At 44.0% G+C, this 21,478-nt stretch overlaps 1 protein-coding gene across 3 annotated transcripts in view; it reads left to right on the top strand.

Moving 5' to 3' along the window:
• The window catches only part of gtpbp10 (GTP-binding protein 10 (putative)), a 50,036-nt gene that overhangs the window by 9,599 nt on the left and 18,959 nt on the right, over nucleotides 1-21,478 (top strand). For 2 of the 3 annotated variants that reach the window (XM_070881350.1, XM_070881349.1), the window contains exons 3-4: nucleotides 7,056-7,147; nucleotides 10,750-10,894. In XM_070881350.1, the coding sequence (XP_070737451.1) occupies nucleotides 7,056-7,147; nucleotides 10,750-10,894 (237 nt within the window). Of the gene's footprint in view, nucleotides 1-6,645; nucleotides 6,726-7,055; nucleotides 7,148-10,749; nucleotides 10,895-21,478 lie in introns of those variants that run through there. The other variant, XM_070881351.1, reaches the window with a different exon arrangement.

Raw genomic sequence — 21,478 nt, 5'->3', positions numbered from 1 at the left:
CACAATTACGTTTAGAAAGTTCAAAAATTTTTCAATGTTTAATACATTCTTTTGGTCACCTTAACCATTCCTGTGTAATATCTCATTTGCAGAATAAGAGTGGGAATAGTCAAACGTGCCATTCACTCCTCAAGCAAAGCGATGAATTATGAGCTGCTGACGTAAGGCTTTTGCAGTGGCGAAAGCTCCACAAGGCCTCCCCTGTGGTGGTGGTGAGGGGGGCAGGGGGTGGTCGTGATGGCATGGGTTCCTCACCAGGCTCCTCGTCCTCCTCCTCCCCTCTCTCCTCCTCCTCCTCCAACCCTCTCTCCTGAGGTGGTTCAGTAGACCCCAGTGGCAAATCCTGTTTCCTCATGATGACTAAGCTGTGTAGCATGCAGCACACCACAATGAACTCAGCGACCTGCTGAGGCGAGTATTGCAGGCAGCCTCCAGAGTGGTCCAGGCATCGGAAGTGCTGCTTGCGCATTCCAAGTGTCTGTTAGACGGTGTTGCGTGTGGCTATATGGCTCTCATTATAGCGATGCTCGGCATCTGTCTGAGGGTTCCGGAGGGGGGTCATGAGCCAGGTGGCGAGACCGTAACCTTTTTTCCCCAGCATCCAACTCTGGCCTTGTGGTTGACGCTCGATCAAGCATGAGACACTACTCTCATGCAAGATGAAAACATCATGGGTGCTCCCTGGTTATTGGGCATTTACTGCCATGATGCGCTGAGTATGGTCGCAGACGATCTGTACGTTCATGGAGTGGAATCCCTTTCGGTTTCAGTAAACCTCCAGATTGAGTAAAGGTACTCGCAGGGCGATGTGCGTACAGTCAATGGCACCCTAAACCTTGGGGAAACCAGCAATTTGTCCAAAACCTACTGCCCTCTCATTCTTTGCCTCCTTGATCATTGCGAAGTTTATGAAGTCTATCCTGCATGCATACAGTACAGTAGTCACCTGGCGACTGCAGCAATGTGTAGCGTGCTGCGAGATGGAGCATATGTCCCCTGATGATGCCTGAAAAGAGCCAGAGGCATAGAAGGCAAGTGCTGCAGTCACCTTCACCTCAGTGGGAATGCAGTCCTCTTGCCGCTGGTAGGCTGTAGGTCTGCCTTTATGAGCTGGCATATCTCTGTGATTACCTCTTTTCAGAAGCGCAGCCTTCTAATGCACTGTGCCTCAGAGAGCTACAGGTATGAGTGCTGTTCTCTGTAAACTTGTGGTGGGTAAGTCCTCCTCCCCATACGTGTGCGACCTCTTCGATTACGCTCAAAATGCTCATCAATAAGCCGCCTTCCAGCTCAACGGTGCATAGAAAAAGTAGCCAGCAATAATGACTGACAGAGTATAGCCCCCATTTTTTAAAATGTCCTTAAATATCCTTTAAAACGAACTATAAACTCACATAAAACTTCAGTGTGTGAAATGTAGCCTTCCTTCTCCGAATCCTTTTTTGCACTAAACTTCTCCATTTTCAAGATGGCGCCGAGTGCGCCTTGGGTCTGACTGATTTTTTTGGGCAGGTTTCTGGGCGGACGGTAAAATGGGCGATATCGCCAAATTTTCCACCCGGAGCGATAGCGCAGCATTGCATGCCGATTGACGTCATCCAAACGGTGAAAACATCGGGCAGGCGCTAAGTTGTAGTGCCGCCGCAAAACCACTGCCGAAATTTCTGCCCGGGCGCAAAATGTTGTGTGCCTCGTTTAGCACCAAAAAAATTAGTTTTTGCACTTCGCCGAGGCGTAAAACTGGTCGCAAACCTGTTGAAAATCTAGTCCTAAGATTTCACAAAACTCTGATTTTAGCTGTACTGACTCCAAAGCATATTCGCCACAACACATTGAATGTTACATATGATTAAATAGTTTTTCTCTTGTTTTGTATTATTTGGAATGGTTTAGTACTTTAATTTAAAACTTTACAGACTTTATTTTTATATTTCTATAGTGCTTATTTATGTCGACTGAAGAAAACATTTTTGGTCACTTTATACCATTTTGAAAGAGGTTAATTTTTTTCCTTGTATACGTAATAGGCATATTTGTGGTGTGTGTTATGAACTTGTGCCTACTGGAAAAATGAGTAAAATTGATAACAGCACAGATGGTTGTAATCTATCAAAATTCCCTGGATTCTGGGACGGTCCCATCAGATTGGAAAACCGCAAATGTAATGCACTTATTTAAAAAAGGAGGCAGACAAAAAGCAGGAAACTATAGATCAGTTAGCCTAACATTTGTCGTTGGGAAAATGCTGGAGTCAATTATTAAGGAAGCAGTAGCGGGACATTTGGCAAAGCATGATTCAATCAAGCAGAATCAGCATGGTTTTATGAAAGGGAAATCATGTTTGACAAATTTGCGGATGTAACCACCAGGGTGGATAAGGGGGAACCAGTGGATGTGGTGTATTTGGATTTCCAAAAGGCATTTGATAAGGTGCCACATAAAAGGTTACTGCACAAGATAAAAGCTCACGGGGTTGGGGGTAATATATTAGCATAGGTAGAGGATTGGCTAACGAACAGAAAACAGAGAGTTGGGATAAATGGATAATTTTTCGGTTGGCAAACAGTAACTAGTGGGGTGCCGCAGGGATCGGTGGGGTGTTCTCAACTATTTACACTCTATATTAATGACTTGGATGAAGGGAGTGAGTGTAATTTAGCCAAGTTTGCTGATGATACAAAGACGGGTGGGAAAGAAAATTGTGAGGAGGACACAAACAATCTGCAAAGGGATATAGACAGGCTAATTGAGTGGGCAAAAATTTGGCAGATGGAGTGAGTATAATGTGGAAAAATGTGAGGTTATCCACTTTGGCAGAAATAATTGAAAAGCAAATTATAATTTGAATGGAGAAAAGTTGCAAAGTGCTGCATACAGAGGGACCTGGGGGTCCTTGCGCATGAAACACAAAAAGTTAGTGTACAGGTACAGCAAGTAATCAGAAAACAAATGGAATGTTGGCCTTTATTGCAAGGGGGATAGAGTATAAAAGCAGAGAAATCCTGCCACAACTGTACAGGGTATTGGTGAGGCCACACCTGGAGTACTGCGTACAGTTTTGGCCTCCATATTTAAGGAAGGATATACTTGCATTGGAGGCTGTTCAGAGAAGGTTCACTAGGTTGATTCTGGAGATGATGGGGTTTACTCATGAGGGTAGGTTGGGCCTACACACATTGGAGTTCAGAAGAATGAGAGGTGATCTTATTGAAACATAAGATAATGAGGGGGCTCGACAAGGTGGATGCAGAGAGGATATTTCCACTCGGGAAACTAAAACTAGGGGACAACATAGTCTTGGAAAAAGAGGCCGCCCATTTAAAACTGAGATGAGGAAAAATTTCTTCTGAAGGTTGTAAATCTATGTAATTCTCTGCCCCAGAGAGCTGTGGAGGCTGGATCATTGAATATATTTAAGGCGGCGATAGACAGATTTTTGAGTGATAAGGGAGGAGTCGTCATCATCATCATCAGGCAGTCCCTTGAAATCGAGGAATTAGGGATGCGTGCAATAAAGGTATAGCAGTTATCATGTGTGATTAATCTACATATTGATTTGCTAATCAAACTGGTAGCAATGCGGTGAGGAGGATTTCCTGGAGTGTATTAGGGATGGTTTCCTAGACCAATATGTCGAGGAACCAACTAGAGGGCTGGCCATCCTGGACTGGGTGATGTGTAATGAGAAAGGACTAATTAACAATCTTGTTGTGCGAGGCCCCTTGGGGAAGAGTGACCACAATATGGTAGAATTCTTTATTAAAATGGAGAGTGACACAGTTAATTCAGAGACTAGGGTCCTGAACTTAAGGAAAGGTAACTTCGATGGTATGAGACATGAATTGACTGGCGAGTGACATTTAAAGAGTTGACGGTGGATAGGCAATGGCAAACATTTAAAGATCACATGGATGAACTTCAACAATTGTACATCGCTGTCTGGAGTAAAAATAAAATGGGGAAGGTGGCTCAACCGTGGCTAACAAGGGAAATTAAGGATAGTGTTAAATCCAAGGAAGAGGCATATAAATTGGCCAGAAAAAGCAGCAAACCTGAGGACTGGGAGAATTTTGTAATACAGCAGAGGAGGAAAAAGGGTTTAATTAGGAGGGGGAAAATAGAGTATGAGAGGAAGCTTGCTGGGAACATAAAAACTGACTGCAAAAGCTTCTATAGATATGTGAAGAGAAAAAGATTAGTGAAAACAAACATAGGTCCTTTGCAGTCAGATTCAGGTTAATTTATAATGGGGAACTAAGAAATGACAGACCAGTTAAACAAATACTTTGGTTCTGTCTTCATGAAGGAAGACACGAATAACCTTCCGGAAATACTAGGGGACTGAGGGTCTAGTGAGAAGGAGGAACTGAAGGATATCCTTATTGGGCGGGAAATTATGTTAGGGAAATTGATGGGATTGAAGGCCGATAAATCCCTGGGCCTGTTAGTCTGCATCCCAGAGTATTTAAGGAAGTAGCCCTAGAAATAGTGGATGCATTGGTGATCATTTTCCAACAGTTTATCGACTCTGAATCGGTTCCTATGGACTGGAGGGTAGCTAATGTAACACCACTTTTTAAGAAAGTAAGGAGAGAGAAAACGGGTAATTATAGACCGGTTAGCCTGATATCAGTAGTGGGAAATGTTGGAATCAATTATTAAAGATGAAATAGCAGCACATTTGGAAAGCAGTGACGGGATTGGTCCAAGTCAGCTTGGATTTATGAAAGGGAAATCCTGCTTGACAAATCTTCTAGAATTTTTTGAGGATGTAACTGGTAGAATGGACAAGGGCGTACCAGTGGATGTGGTATATTTGGACTTTCAAAAGGCTTTTGACAAGGTCCCACACAAAAGATTGGTGTGCAAAATTAAAGCACATGGTATTGGGGATAATGTACTGACGTGGATACAGAACTGGTTGGCAGACAGGAAGCAGAGAGTCGGGATAAACGGGTCCTTTTCAGAATAGCAGGCAGTGACTAGTGGGGTGCCATAGGGCTCAGTGCTGGAACCCCAGCTATTTACAATATACATTAATGATTTGAATGAGGGAATTGAGTGTAATATCTCCAAGTTTGCAGATGACACTAAGCTGGGAGGCAGTGTGAGCTGTGAGGAGGATGCTAAAAGGCTGCAGGGTGACTTGGACAGGTGAGGTGAGTGGGAAAACGCGTGGCAGATGCAGTATAATGTGGATAAATGTGAGGTTGTCAACTTTGGTGGCAATAACACGAAGGCAGAATATTATCTGAATGGCGGCAGATTAGGAAAAGGGGAGGTGCAACGAGACCTGGGTGTCATGGTACATCAGTCATTGAAAGTTGGCATGCAGGTACAGCAGGCAGTGAAGAAGGCAAATGGTATGTTGGCCTTCATAGCTAGGAGATTTGAGCAGGGAGGTTTTACTGCAGTTGTACAGGGCCTTAGTGAGGCCTCACCTGGAATATTGTGTTCAGTTTTGTTCTCCTAATCTGAGGAAGGACGTTCTTGCTATTGAGGGAATGCAGCGAAGGTTCACCAGACTGATTCCCGGGATGGCAGGACTGACATATGAGGAGAGACTGGATCGACTGGGCCTGTATTCACTGGAGTTTAGAAGAATGAGAGGGGATCTCATAGAAACATATAAAATTCTGATGGGACTGGACAGGTTAGATGCAGGAATAATGTTCCCAATGTTGGGGAAATCCAGAACCAGGGGACATAGTCTAAGGATAAGGGGTAAGCCATTTAGGACTGAGATGAGGAGAAACTTCTTCACTCAGAGAGTTGTTAATCTGTGGAATTTCTTACCGCAGAGAGCTGTTGATGCCAGTTAATTGGATATATTCAAGAGGGAGTTAGTTATGGCCCTGACAGCTAAAGGGATCAAGGGGTATAGAGAGAAAGCAGGAAAGGGGTACTGAGTTAAATGATCAGCCATGATCTTATTGAATGGTGGTGCAGGCTCAAAGGGCCAACTGGCCTACTCCTGCACCTATTTTCTATGTTTCTATGTTTCTGTCTCCAACAAGCAAGAGTCTAACCACCGCCCCTTGCCATTCAATGACATTATTATTGCTGAATCCCCCACCATCAACATCCTGGGGTCACCATTGACCAGAAACTTAACTGGACCAGCCACACAAGAGCAGGTCAGAGGCTGGGTATTCTGTGGTCAGTGTCTCACCTCCTGACTCCCCAAAGCCTTTCCACCATCTACAAGGCACAAGTCAGGAGTGTGATGGCATACTCTTCACTTGCCTGGTTGAGTGCAGCTCTGATAGCACTCAAAAAGCTCTAACCATCCAGGACAAAGCAGCCTGCTTGATTAGCACCCCATCCATCACCTTAAACATTCACTCTCTCCACCACCAACGCACCGTGGCTGCTGTGTGTACCATCTACAAGATGTACTGCAGCAACTTATCATGGCTTCTACGACAGCACCTCCAAAACCACCTAGAACGACAAAGGCAGCAGGTGCATGGGAACACCATCACCTGCAAGTTCCCCTTCAAGTTACATACCATCCTGACTTGGAAGTATATTGCCGTTCCTTCATCGTCGTTGAGTCAAAATCCTGATACTCCCTAACAACACCATGGGAGTACCTTCACCAGATGGACTGCAGCGGTTCAAGAAGGCGGCTCACCACCACCTTCTCAAGGGCAATAAATGCTGGCCTTGCCAGCGATGCCCATATCACGGAAACAAATAAAAAGAAACCATTGGAACCTAGGGTAAGATGGAAGTTTCAATTGCATCAATTCCTGAAACATTGCCTGTGCTAAATAATGAACTGGATGAACAGAAAGGCATTTTAGTGTTTCTTCAAAAAAGCATATATATCACACAATAAAACTAGAGAAGTCCTATCCAGAATGCATTGAAAGAAGGGGCATTCTCCATGAGTATGAAAATACCTTATAAACTGTGTTTCTTCATAACATGTGCATGTGGTTTAGAACACTGAGAAAAATAGTAAACTATTAAATGTAAGAAAGAAGAAAATATTCTCAAGTCCTTTGTATAGCAGAATGCTCCAGTATTCCTCTCTTTCTCATCTCTAGCATTCGATCACTTAAAGGCGCAAAGGGAAATGATTGTGAAATTTATGCCCCAGTTGGAATTTCAATCACCAGTGATGATGGGAAAGTAATAGGTGAGAACTCTGCTTTATAGTTAACATTGATTATACTTGATGCCAGCTTTTAATTTTTCCGAAATGCAAATAATTCTGTTGAGAATTAGATTGTTAAATTACCTTTTACAAATATTGTTACATGGCTATTTTTTCTGTACTCTGCTACTACAAAACATTAGTAATGATGTAGTTCCAGTTATAAAGTATAAATTTGCAGTATAAATTATGGTTTAGTATTATTCTTGCTTCTAATCATAACCTATAGTATTCAAACCCAATAGTTGAAGAAGCAAACCACTTAAAATAAAGGCAGGTAATATCAGTAACTAAATAAAATAGTAATACTAATTAGTATAAATAGTCTAGGTTGCAAAAATATGAGGCAATAATTTATTTTTAGAGGTACTGGTATAATGTTTCAATTACTAATTGAGTGGTTTGTTACAGTTCAATTTGTACCCTTTGACTTAATTATGACCTCACATTTCAATGCTATTAATTTATAATTGTCTGACCTTGGATTTTCCTGGGGTGTTTTATCAGTTGAGTCCATATAGAACTGAGAACAACTTGTATTTACATAGCTCCTCTAATGTAGTAAAATATCCCAAGGTGCTTCACAGGAGCGTAATCAGACCAAAATTAATACCAAGCTAAAGTAGATATTCAAAGAGGTAGGTTTTAAGGAGCTTCTTAAAGGGGGAGGGAGAGGTGAAGAGGCGGGGACATTTAGGCAGGGAATTCCAGAGCTTGGGGCCTGGACAGTTGAAGGCTATGCTGGGGTGAAGGAATTTGGGGATACAAAAGAGGCCAGAATTGGAGGGAAGTAGAGTTCTTGGAGGGTTGTAAGGCTCCAGAGAGGGAGTGGTAAGGCCATGGAGGAATTCGAACATGAGGATGAATGGAAATGGCCTTCTTCCATGCTGTAAATTTCTAAGAAGTAAGCTACCTAACTAAATTTACCATAATAATTGAATGTAGTAACTATAATAAAATAAAAATACATAAAATATTTCTTATTGACATTTTAATGTATGATATTAATTGTTTTGCTAATTTTGCCATCTTATGAAAGCAGTGATTTATGTCAAGGTATTAGCTTGGCTTAGCTGGTAGCTCCCTCACCTCTGAGTCAGAAGGTTATGGGTTCAAGTCCCATTCCAGAAACAAATATTGTTACATGGCTATTTTTTCTGTACACTGCTACTACAAAACATTAGTATTGATGTAGTTCCAGTTATAAAGTATAAATTTGCAGTATAAATTATGGTTTGTATTACTCTTGCTTCTAATCATAACCTATAGTATTCAAACCCAATAATTGAAGAAGCAAACCACTTAAAATAAAGGCAAATAGTATCAGTAACTAAATAAAATAGAAATACTAATTAGTATACATTATCAAGGCAATAATTTATTTTTAGAGGTACACGAATAATGTTTCAGTTACTAATTGAGTGCTTTGTTACAGTTCAATTTTTGCCCTTTGACTTAATTATGACCTCACATTTCAACGCTATTAATTTATAATTGTCTGGCCTTGGATTTTCCTGGGATGTTTTATCAGTTGAGTCCATATAGAACTGAGAACAACTTGTATTTATATAAGCTCCTCTAATGTAGTAAAATATCCCAAGCACAAAAATCTAGGCTGACATTCCAGTGCAGTACTGAGGGAGTGCTGCACTGTCAGAGGTGCTGTTTTCAGATGAGACATTAAAACTGAGGCCTCGTTACTCGGGTGGACTTAAAATATTCTATGGCACTATTTCGAAGAAGAGCAGGGGAGTTATCTCCGGTGTCCTGGCTAATATTTATCCCTCAATCAACATCACTAAAACAGATTGTCTGGTCATTATCACATTGCTGTTTGTGGGAGCTTGCGGTGCACAAATTGGCTGCTGCCTTTCCTACATTACAACAGTGACTTGCTTAAAAAGTACTTAATTGGTTGTAAAGCACTTTGCAACATCCTGTGGTCATGAAAGACGCTATATAAATGCAAGTCTTTTTCTTTATATGTTCAATCCCAACTTTAAGACTTGAGTACACAATCTGGCCAGTGAGTTATGAGTTACTTAGATGAGATGTTAAACTGGGCCTCATCTTCCTCTTCCAGTGATTCAGGTGGATTTTAAAGATTCCATGGCTGTTCAAAGAAGAGTAGGGAATTCTCTTAATTTCCTAGCTAACATTTCTCTCTTAACTAACACCATCAAAAACAGATTCATTGATATTCACATTGTTGCTTTTGATGGGATCTTGATGTGTGTAAAATAGCTGCTGCATTTATCACAGTTGGTGATCTTAAAAGTAATTCAATTTCGTAAAGGCCTTTGAGACTTTATATAAATGAAAGTCTTTGTCTTTCTTTTTGGAGTATATTTCCTTAAGCTATTAAGTCCCTTTGGTATCTTCACACAAGTGGCCATCTTCATGTATGTCTATAGTCAACGAGTATTGACTGGTTGTTTAATTACAGAAACATACAACTAAGCTTTTGTCCTCACCCAATCTCCACCTGCATATACAAACACATACTAAAACACTGCAGCATAAGTCACTGCACAGAGATAAGGAATAGGATCATTTAAAAGAAAACTCTTTCCTCCTAGCTCTGAAACACTGTGCCTCACTAATGCCCAGACTGAGACCAGGGATTGATCCCTTCTGGTCTAATCTGGTCTAACCTCACCAGATGGTTCATTTACTTACGAAGCCACTGGGGGGGCCCCCCATATAGTTTCTATACTTAGTTATGATTCTTGAAATTAAGTGATGTCCCTAATTAGATCCGATTTTAATTTTCCCTTCCCTTCCATTGGCATCTTATATCATCTTTTGGCAAGAAGGTAAACAGACGACATGTTTTTAGGCTCTGCTACTCAAATCAATGCTAGGATATGGGCAACGGTGAACAAAGTTCCTTGTCTGCAGATTTTTCCATTTCACTTTGAGGGAAAGCACCTTGCCTTGTCCTGACAAATTTGGCTGCCATTATCTGTTGTTTGTGGAAATTGTGAACACAGACCTGAATTTGAAGAATGCTTCTGTTGAAACCAATATGAGATTTTTGAACTCCTGCAATATATATAATAATTAACACAGCAAGTCTCTCGCCCAGTACTCAATTGATTCATACAGAATAGGAGGTCCCAGTTTTGATCCCTGATCTATACTGAGCTAAGTTCAGCCATGGCTACAATTGGGACTTTAATAAACTGGGCTAAGGAGCTAAAATAATTGGCTATGATTCCTGCTTCTGATCACTGTCTAGTGACCCTTGTTGGAAAACACATGAATGGACATTGGATGAGAATAGAATCGGCTTGGCACTGATATCACCCTTGGTCAAGTAGTAGAAAGTTACACTCGTTATCTAACCTCACATATGAAGAACGGGCACTTGGGCAAGGAATTGGAACTGTACCTTAAGAGTTGATGCCTTCAGTAGATGAAGATAGATAATTGAAGTTAAAAAAATAATTTAAGATTTTGTAACTTTCTGCTGTTGCGCTGAAAAATGGACTCTGCTCATGAATGTTAGGATAGTTAATATTTTTTAAAGGTTTTGATTGTCGTTTGTTGTCCAGAATTTTGGAGCAATTTGTCTTCTCTAGGTGAACTAAACCAAGAAGGAGATCGGGTAATTCTAGCCCGCGGTGGTCGTGGCGGCTCATTCATGACTAATTTTCTGCCTTCGAAGGGCCAAGCTAGAATTATACGGATGGATTTGAAGCTAGTAGCTGATGTAGGATTGGTTGGGTAAGTTGTAATTTCAAATCTATCTTAATTGTTCCCTTGACACCTTGACAGCAGCTGATTTACTTTAATAGCAAATAATAGTTGTCTTGAATTCATTGAATAGAATGTTTGCTTGTTTTAGTTTTGGTATTGATTCAGATCTTCTATTCTGTGAGGCTAGGTTTTTTTTTTACAACAAAATAATTTGAAGTTTGACAACATGATGCATGTTGTAATAGGGTGAGCTTCTCATAGATGTAAGAGAAAAACACATTTTCCCATTTCTGGTAATTGAAAAAGAAAATGTTTCCCCATCACATAAAATTCTTCGAAGGTTTGAAAGGGCACATGCTGAGCGGCTGTTTCCTTGGCTGGAGAGTCTCGAACTAGAGGTTATAGTCTCAGGATAAGGACTGAGACTGAGATGAGGAGAAATTTCTTCCCTCAGAGGGTTGTGAATCTTTGGAATTCTCTACCACAGAGGGCTGTGACTGCTCGGTCATTGAATATATTCAAGACTGACATCGATAGATTTTTGGACACTACGGAAATCAAGGGATATGGGGATCAGATGGGAAAGTGGAGTTGAGGTCGAAGCTGAGCCATGATCTTATTGAATGGCAGAGCAGGCTCGAGGTGCATATGGCCTACTCCTGCTCCTATTTTTTGAGTTCTTATGTTCTTATTCAGTGATGTTTTTTAAATTATTTTTCTGGGGGTTGTAGTTTAGATCAAGTGTTTTTCCTTTTGTCAACGGATTCTATATTAAAAATAAAACACACTACAATGATTGGCCTCCTGAGGCCAGCTGCTGAAACATGGTGTACCATGTAAAGTCCTGTCCCTGCAGTACAGACTCACACGAGGCACATGCTGAAGTCAAGGTCACTCAGGAGCTGCACCTTTATTACACAGCTCTCGAATGCCACACTTGCCTGAGACCTGTCTTTATATACCTGTGTGGAACAGGTATGCAGTATCTCCTGCAACTGCACCCCTGGTGGTAAGGTAAGCTTGTGGTTATAGGTCATCTCTAGTTACAGTCATGTATAGCATGGTAAGATACAGTTATGTACAGTAGTGTGAGATACATGACATCACCCTCCCCCAAGGTCTTATTGTCTTTATAAGTTCAGTCTCTCAGGTGGTCTACGCTCTCGCGTGGAGCGTCTTAGTTGTGGTTCAGTTGTTTGCCTTGGTGCCTGTTTTTCTTTCGGTGTGATTGCTGGTATCTCGCCTGGGCTGTCTGTTTCGTTCAGTATGATTGTTGGTGTCTTGCCTGGGCTGTCTGTTGGGATTGCCCTTTCCTCAGGTTGTTAGGTTGTTACCTCTGTCTGTCCATCAGGTGTGGTGTGAGTTCCACATTGTAGTCTGCCTCTGGTTCAGCAGTGTTGTTGGTAAATTTACTTTTGACTTGGTCTACATGCCTCCGGCAGCTTTGGCCATTGTCCATTTATACCACCAGTAGCCTGTTTCCTTCCTTGCCTGTTACTGTCCCTGCAAGCCATTTGGGACCCCTGCCATAGTTTAGCACAAACACTTTGTCCCCTATCTCATTCCACCTCCCCCTCAAATTTCGGTCATGGTACTCAGTTAGCTTAAGGCGCTTTGCCACAATGATTTCATGCATGTCTGGGAGGATTAATGAGAGCCTTGTCTTTAAGGTCCGTTTCATCAATAGTTGCACGGGGGGTGATCCAGTCAACGATTGCGGATGAGATCTGTATGCCGGCAGCAGTCGCGACAGGCGGCCTTGTGGCGTGGGACCTTGGATTTTGAGCATGCTTTGTTTAATGATCTGCACTGCTCGCTCCGCCTGGCCGTTGGAGGCTGGCTTGAACGGTGCCGTCCTAACGTGATTTATGCCGTGGTCACTCATAAAATCTTGGAATTCTGCGCTGGTGAAGCACGGACCATTATCAATGACCAATATGTCAGGAATGCTGTGCGTTGCGAACATGGTTCCAAGGTTCTCCACAGTGGTGGAGGTGGTGCTCGAGTTTAAAATGGTGCATTCGATCCACTTTGAAAATGCATCTACAACTACGAGGAACATTTTGCCCATGAATGGGCCCGCATAGTCTACATGCACCGCGACCACGGTTTGGTGGGCCAGGGGCTTGGGGGGCCTCCCTGGGGGCATTGCTGAGTTGGGAACAAATGGTGCACTGTCGGTGCAGAGCTCCAAGTCCGCGTCAATGCCAGGCCACCAGACGTGGGATCTGGCTATGGCCTTCATGAGAACGATCCCCAGGTGCTCGCGATGGAGCTCCCGGACAAATGCCTCTCTGCCTCGCAGAGGCATAACTACTCGGCTGCCCCACATCAGGCAGTCTGCTTGTAGTGACAGCTCATGCTTGCGCCTATGGAAAGGTTTGATCTCCTCGGGACAGGCATCGCGAGCCTCTGCCCAGTCACCAGTTAAGACACATCTTTTTACTAAGGATAACGTGGGGTCACTGGTCGTCCAGGCTCTGATTTGGCGAGCCGTCATGGGCGAACCTGTGGACTCAAAGGCATTGATTGCCATGACTATCTCACAGTCCTGTTCGTCAGACCCTTCCGTGGTCGCCAGGGGTAGCCTGCTAAGCGCGTCGGCACAGTTGTCTGTGCCTTATGGTGTAGTCGGAAGACGCCAGCATGAGTGCCCACCGTGGTCGGTTTCTAATGCGAACTTGGCCCCGAAAAGGTATTGGTGCATCTTTTTGACACCGTACACACACGTGAGCGCCTCCTTCTCCACCATTTCGTACCCGCGCTCCGCCCGCGAAAGTGACCTGGAGGCATAAGCTATGGGTTGTAATTTACCCGCACCATTGACATGTTGTAAAACCCGACCCCATACGTTGACTCATCACAAAGAACTAGCTTTTTATCTGGATCAAAGAAAGCCAAAACACTGTTGGAACATAGAAGGTTGCGTGCCTTATTGAAGGCGCGTTCCTGGGCGTCCCCCCAAAACCAATCGCACCCCTTTCTGAGCAGCACATGGAGAGGCTCCAGCAGTGTGCTTAAGTTCTGCATAAAGTTCCCAAAGTAATTGAGTAGCTCGAGAAAGGCGTGCAGTTCCGAGACATTCCGGGGCCTGGGTGTCAGGCGAATTGCTTCTGTTTTGGACTCTGTTGGGCGGATTCCATCAGCGGCAATCCTTCTGCCCAAAAATTCAACCTCGGGCACGAGAAACAGGCACTTGGATTTCTTAACTCTTAGGCCTACCCGATCCAATCGCTTTAGTACTTCCTCCAAATTGCGGAGATGGGAGTCGGTGTCCCTGCCCGTGATAAGTCTTGAAATACAACCGTCCCCGGGAAGGACTTGAGCAGACTCTCCATGTTGCGTTGGAATATAGCAGCTGCCGACCTGATGCCGAATGGGCATCGATTGTACATGAAAAGGCCTCGATGTGTGTTGATGGTGGTGAGTAGCTTAGACTCTTCGGTCAGTTCTTGCATCATATACGCAGATGTGAGATCTAGTTTTGAGAAAAGTTTTCCTCCAGCCAATGTGGCAAATAGGTCCTCCGCTCTGGGCAGCGGGTACTGGTCCTGTAGGTAGACTCTGTTTATGGTAGATTTGTAATCCCCACAGATTCATATGGATCCATCAGGCTTCATGACTAGGACGATGGGACTTGCCCAGTCGCTAAATTCCACAGGTGAGATAATGTCTTCCCGCAGAAGCCTGTCCAGTTCATGTTCAATCGTTTCCCTCATCACATAGGGCACAGCTCAAGCCTTGTAATGGACTGGTTTAGCATCCTGTGTGATGTAGATTTTGACTTTAGCCCCTTTGAAGGTGCCCACACCTGGCTGAAAGAGATGTTCAAATCGACTTAGAACTGTTGAGCAGGAGGTCTGTTCCTCTGATGACATGGCGTGAACATCATCCCATTTCCAATTTAGTTTTGCCAGCCAGCTTCTCCCCAGCAGTGCTGGGAGGTCTCCGGGGACAATCCACAGGGGGAGTCGTTTCACTGTCCCTTTGTGTGTGACTGAGAACATGGCGCTGCCAAGGACTGGGACGATTTCTTTGGTATAGGTCCTTAGTTTGGTGTCGACCCTTGTGAGTTTTGGTCTGTCTCTTTTGTGCGGCCACAGCTGTTCAAATTGTTGAGCGCTCATGAGAGATTGACTCGCTCCTGTATCCAGCTCCATGTTGATGGGTATCCCGTTGAGTAGGACCCTCATCGTTATTGGAGGCATCTTGTTGTAAGAGCAGTGGCCATTGATCGTGTTGACCTGCTGTACCTCGGTGTCCCGTGTACTGTCCCCACCATCTTCTGGTTCGCTTTCCGACCCTTCCGATTCATATACCAGCCGAGCTGCTGTTTTTCTGCACATGCGGGCCAGATGCCCTGTATAGTTGCAGTTTCTGCAAACGACATGCTGAAATCGACACCCCCTTGATGAGTGCCTTCCCCACATCTCCAGCACAGACCGCTTCCATTGTTTCCAAAGGATGAGCTGCGTCTGGCTGATCTCTCTTGAGCTTCTCTCAGTTTGTAGTTGATTGTTCGCATTGTGGGTTGATGAGGTGTGAACGGCCGTTCATGTGGCCCTTGATGGCTTCTGGCGCCACTGCCTGCTGTTGAGGGCCTGCTGTCCTGCCTTTGTCTGTGTGTGGGGGTAGCGGCTTGTTTCACGCTGTGAACCCCTTGTTCCGATGTTTCGTTAGTTGTTGTACCCGCAGTGTAGATCAACCTCGTTTCTTCTTTTCCTGCCAAGAATGTCTGTGCAACCAGTGCTGCTGCCTCTAAGGTCAGGTTCTTGGTCTCTATGAGCTTTCGAATATGCTTGCGTGACCTATTCCTTCAATAAAAAAGTCTCTCAGTACTTCTCTCCTTAGTTCATCGGAGAACTCACATAAGCTTGCCAACTTCTGAAGTTCCGCCACGAAGTCGGGTATGCTCTGGCCCCCACAGCGTCTATAGTTGTAGAACCTGTGTCTGGCCATGTGTAGGCTGCTCGCTGGCTTCAGGTGGTCTCTCACCAGTGTGCTCAACTCTTCAAACGACTTGCTTGCTGGTTTCTCGGGTGCCAGCAGGTCCTTCCTTAAGGCGTATGTTTTCGAGCCACAGCTGGTCAAGAGATGGGCTCTTCTCTTGTCTGCCTTATCGTCACTTAACCAGTCTTTGGTTACGAAGCTTTGCTCGAGCCTTTCTATAAAGTCCTCCCAATTATCTCCAGCATTGTATTTTTCATCTGAGCCGTTGGTTGCCATTCTGTGGATTCTGCAATCCCGTAACTCGTCGCCACTGTAAAGTTCTGTCCCTGCAGTGCAGACTCACACGAGGCACATGCTGAAGTCAAGGTCACTCAGGACCTACACCTTTATTACACAGCTCTCGAATGCCAACTTACCTGAGACTGTCTTTATATACCTGTCTGGGACAGATATCCAGTGTCTCCTGCAAGTGCACCCCTGGTGGTAAGGTAAGCTTGTGGTTACAGGTCATCTCTAGTTACAGTCATGTATAGCATGGTAAGATACAGTTATGTACAGTAGTGTGAGATACATGACATACCAGAACTGCCAAGTGTCCCTTTTTTGGACTGAGGACAGTTTTATTGGTTTAAGAAAAGTTCGTGTATGTTGCTCCACAGAAATAAACACAGCTCCTTGTATTAAAATAGTTTTTTTTATCAGTTTCACTATGAATGTTTCCCTGATGTTGACAGCTGTACGTATCTTTATCTTTGTTGACTCCCATCATCCTCTGCTACTTCACTTTATGATACAAACCTATTTCACTGCATAAACTTAGAAACATGGTGAAGATTGGGTTATCAAGCTGCCATCTTGTGATTTTTCTTTTTAAAATATATATATTTTTTTAAAACAGCTAGTTGACTAAGACTATTGTCAAACCTTATTGTGTTTTCCTTTTAGTTGTGAAAATTAATTATAAATTTGCTATGTGCTAAATTATAGGTACAAATCAAATAATCTATGAGTACATTATGGCTCAAAGTAGCTATAAACATGTAACAAATTAGAAGCTTAGAAATGCCTATTGTAACTGTTTAGAATTAACTAGGAAGTAAAGAAGGAACAGAAAGAACGTGCATTTATATAGCGCCTTTCATGACCTCAGGACGTTGCAAAGCGCTTTACAGCCAATGAAGTACTTTTTGAAGTGTAGTCACTATTGTAAAATAAGAAATGTAGGAGCCAATTTGCACACAGCAAACTTCCACAAACAGCAATGTGATAGTGACCAGATAATCTGTTTTTAGTGATGTTGGAGAGCAGACCACCTGAGAGGGGGCCTTGATTTAATGTATCATCTGCAAGACGGCATCCCCTCAAGTGCAGCAATCCCTCAGCACTGCACTGAAGTTCATTCTAGATTATGCGCTCAAGTCTCTGGAGTCGGACTTGAACCTCCTGCCTCAAAGATGAGAGTGCTAGCCAATGAGCCAAGGCTGACACTTGACTATTAAGTCTTTTTAATTTGGAAAAAATCTGTGAATTGTTCTCTGGAGACATTCTAAATTAACCAGAATGCCTGCACGTGGAAGCTGAGAAATTAAATCTAAAATTTTGTGCCTGTGCAGTGTAATGTATTTGCTTCATGGGTTCTTTGCTTAAGAATTCATAACAACACATTGCTATTAAGAACTAGTTGGTTTATTAGCAAAGGTTTAACAATCATGCTACACATTACCAGTTCATCCACCGTGCTCAACAATCACCTGCTTCATCTTGGATCCCCTGAACCCAACTGGCTGGGGTTTTATTGAGTCTTCTGAACATCACGTGACTGGCTAAGCCACTCCCAACTCAACAGCTCTACAACTATTTTGTAGAAACAATAATCAAGTGCCCCTGGTTAAAGGGGGGGGTCACAATCCAAAAACTTTAAATCAAGTGTCCCCTTTTTTTTTGAGGGCACCAAAAATACAAATTATACAAGTGGCCCCTGATTAAAGAGGGAGGGGGCACTAAACCCGACTCAATAAACAAATTAACTTTTGGCAGTAAACTTAATTCAACTCAAAATTTGGTTGCCGGGGGTGATGATGCACTCCAGTCCCTCTGGCGCCCACCTCTCGTGGAAGGCCGCGAGTGTACTGGGGGACACCGCATGCTCCATCTCCAGGGACACCCTGGCTCGGATGTAACCGTGGGAGAGAGGCAGGCATTCGGGCTGAATGACCCCCTCGACCGCCTGTTGTCTGGACTAGCTACTGGCCCCCTTGGACATGCCCAGTAGCAGTCCTACGAGGAGGCCTTCCGACCTGCCCACTCCTCTCCGCACAGGGTGCCCAAAGATCAAGAGTGTGGAATTGAAGTGCAACCAGAATTTGAGGAGCAGCCCCTTCAAATATTGAAAGAGGGGCTGCAACCTCGCACATTCCACATATACATGGAACATGGACTCCTCCAGATCGCAGAAATTACAGGCGGCCTGGGAGCCCGTGAACCGACTTAAAAACTTATTGCACAGACTACTCCATGCAACACCCTCCAGGCCAAGTCCCCAATAAATAGAGGGAGGACTTCCGCGTAGAGAGCATTCCATTGGGGACCCCCGCCGCCTCCGGACGGCAAGATGGTGCGCCATGGCGTGTCCGGATGACAGACTAGGATGGCAACGTGGAGAGTGTGCAAGAGCAGCCTGTACAGGAATCCCCTCGGCGCAGAACTGAAAGGCACGGAGGGGATTTCCCGGAGGTCAACAGCTCTGCAACTATTTTGTTGTAAGCATTAATCAGTGCCCCCTGGTTAAAGGGGGGTCACACTCCAAAAACTTTTCAAGTGCCCCCATTGTTTTTTTCTGAGGACACCAAAAACACAAATTATACAAGTGCCCCCTGACTAAAAGGGGGGGGTAGGCACTAAAACCGACAAACTTAGACAAATTAAACTTTATCAACAGCTCTACAACTCTCTTTGTAGTAAACAATAAATAAGTATTAAATCAAGTGCCCCCTTATTAAAGGGGGGATACTACAAACAGTAAACAAGTGCCTTTTTGGTTTTTTTTGTTTTTTTTGTGGGGTTTTTTTGGCACTAAAACATACAATACAAGTTCCCCCTATAAAAGGGGAGGGGTCACTAAAACCAGCAATAAAACAAATTAAACTTTAAAAACATATAAAATCAAATTAAAATTTGGTTGCCGGGGGTAATGATGCACTCCAGTCCCTCCGACGCCCACCTCTCACGGAAGGTCGCGAGTGTACCGGTGGACACTGCGTGCTCCATCTCCAAGGACACCCTGGCTCGGATGTAAGCGGGGAAGAGAGGCAGGCAGTCGGGCTGAACGACCCCCTCGACCGACCGCTGCCTGGACCGGCTGATGGCACCCTTGGCCGTGCCCAGGAGCAGTCCTATGAGGAGGCCTTCGGACCTACCCGCTCGCCTCCGCACAGGGTGCCCAAAGATCAGGAGCGTGAGACTGAAGTCCCCGATAAATAGTGGGAGGACTCCCGCATTGAGTACTCTATGTAGGGACCCGCGCCTCCTCTGGACGGCAAGACAGTGCGCCATGGCGTGTCCGGATGGCAGACGAGGATGGCAAGGTTGAGAGTGTGTAAGAGCAGCCCGTACAGGAATCCCCTCCGCGCAGAACTGAAAGGCACGGAGGGGATTTCCCGGAGGTCAACAGCTCTACAACTATTTTGTTGTGAGCATTAATCAGTGCCCCCTGATTAAAGGGGGGGGGTCACACTCCAAAAACTTTTCAAGTGCCCCCATTGTTTTTTTCTGAGGGCACCAAAAACACAAATTATACAAGTGCCCCCTGGCTAAAAGGGTGGGGGGGGGGCCACTAAAACCGACAAACTTAGACAAATTAAACTTTATCAACAGCTCTACAACTCTTTGATTGGAGAAAAAATAAACATTAGTTGAAGTGCCCCCTGATCTGGGGGACACTCCAAACACTTTCAAACAAGTGCCCTTTTTTTTGTGTTTTTTTTGTTGTGTTTTTTGCAGGTTTTTTTGGGCACTTAAACCATAAAATTACAAGTGCCCCCTATAAAAAGGGAGGGGGACACTAAAACCGGCAATAAAATAAATTAAACTTTAAAACATATAAAATCAAATTAAAATTTGGTTGCCGGGGGTGATGATGCACTCGAGTCCCTCCGGTGCCCACCTCTCACGGAAGGCCGCGAGCGTACCGGTGGACACCATGTGATGCACCTCCAAGGACACCCTGGCGCGGATGTACGCACGGAAGAGAAGCAGGCAGTCAGGCCGAACGACCGCCCGCTGCCTGGACCGGCTGATGGCACCCTTGGCCGTGCCCAGGAGTAGTCCTATAAGGAGGCCCTCGGACCTACCTGCTCGCCTATGCACAGGGTGCCCAAAGATCAGGAGCATGGGACTGAAGTACAACCAGAAATTGAGGAGCAGCCCCTTTAAATAATGGAACAGGGCTGCAACCTCGTACATTCAATAAAAACGTGGAACACGGACTCCTCCAGACCACAGAAATTGCAGGCGGTCTGGGAGCCCGTGAACCTCAACAGCTCTACAAACCTGAGAGCATACTCACAGGTGCATACATTACATGTTTCTAGGAGTGGGTTATTCATTTCTAATTTGCACTTCAATGATTAAAAATGTTTAGGAAGCAGTCTTGAAATAGTTCCAGGGAGTTTGTATGCAACTTTCAAACGTATCATACTGTGACATTAGCAGTGCAGTAAATAAGATAATATAGCTGCTGTGACACCAGTATCGGCAACCTTTTTACTGAAAACTAACATCTATCAGCCTGCTGTACCTTTAACGAGCTGCAAATGGACTGACCTCAAATGTTGCATTCAAAGTTGATTCTTTGCAGCAGTTTTAGCAGTATACTGTCAGACAGGCTCAGTAAGATTGCTATATTCTGTTTGTATCTCCTGTACATTTGAATATTATACATGGTGGCGCGGATTCAGTTTGCATAAATGTCATGTAGATTGAATCTGTACCAGCTATATAAACAGAGTATGGATTACACAAACAAAATGTAATGTGCAGCCCTGAGGCTGAAGTAATAACAATTATTGAACTTCCTAATTATTCTGTTTCTATGGGCCCAAGTTTCCACATGATTTGCGCCTGATTTTTAGGAGCAACTGGTGGAAAACGGACTATTTTAGAAATCGCAATTCTCCACATTTTTTTTTCTGCAGTTCTAGTCAGGTAGAACAGTTCTACTTTGGAACAGAATTTTTTCTTCAAAAAGGGGCGTGTCCGGCCACTGACGCCTGATTTGAAAGTTTCCATAGTGAAAATGTACTCCAAACTAAAGTAGAATGGAGCAAGTGAAGATTTTTGTCGAACTGAAAAAACCTGTTCTACACATTAAAAAATCAGGCGCAGGTTACAAATTAGGCGTCCAGAACGAGGTGGGGGGGGGAGAAGGGAAGTCATTAAATTCTATAATAAATCCTTATTTATACTTATACAAATATTATACAAATAAATCCAACCTGAATAAACATTTATAAGCAAAGAAAAGATTAAATAAACCATCTTCCTACCTGTGTGAAAGTGCTTCAGGCAGGCCTTTCGGGACCGAAGGCTGAACGGGCCGGCCCGAGACTTCGGGCAGGGCCCGTCCCCAGCATCAGATTTACAGGTAGGTGGCGTTGGGTTGGG

This window comes from Pristiophorus japonicus, chromosome 5 (assembly GCF_044704955.1).
Source record: "Pristiophorus japonicus isolate sPriJap1 chromosome 5, sPriJap1.hap1, whole genome shotgun sequence".
NCBI lineage: Eukaryota > Metazoa > Chordata > Chondrichthyes > Pristiophoridae > Pristiophorus > Pristiophorus japonicus.
The sequence above is the reverse complement of the archived record's forward strand: the minus strand, read 5'-3'. Positions and strand labels throughout refer to the sequence as shown.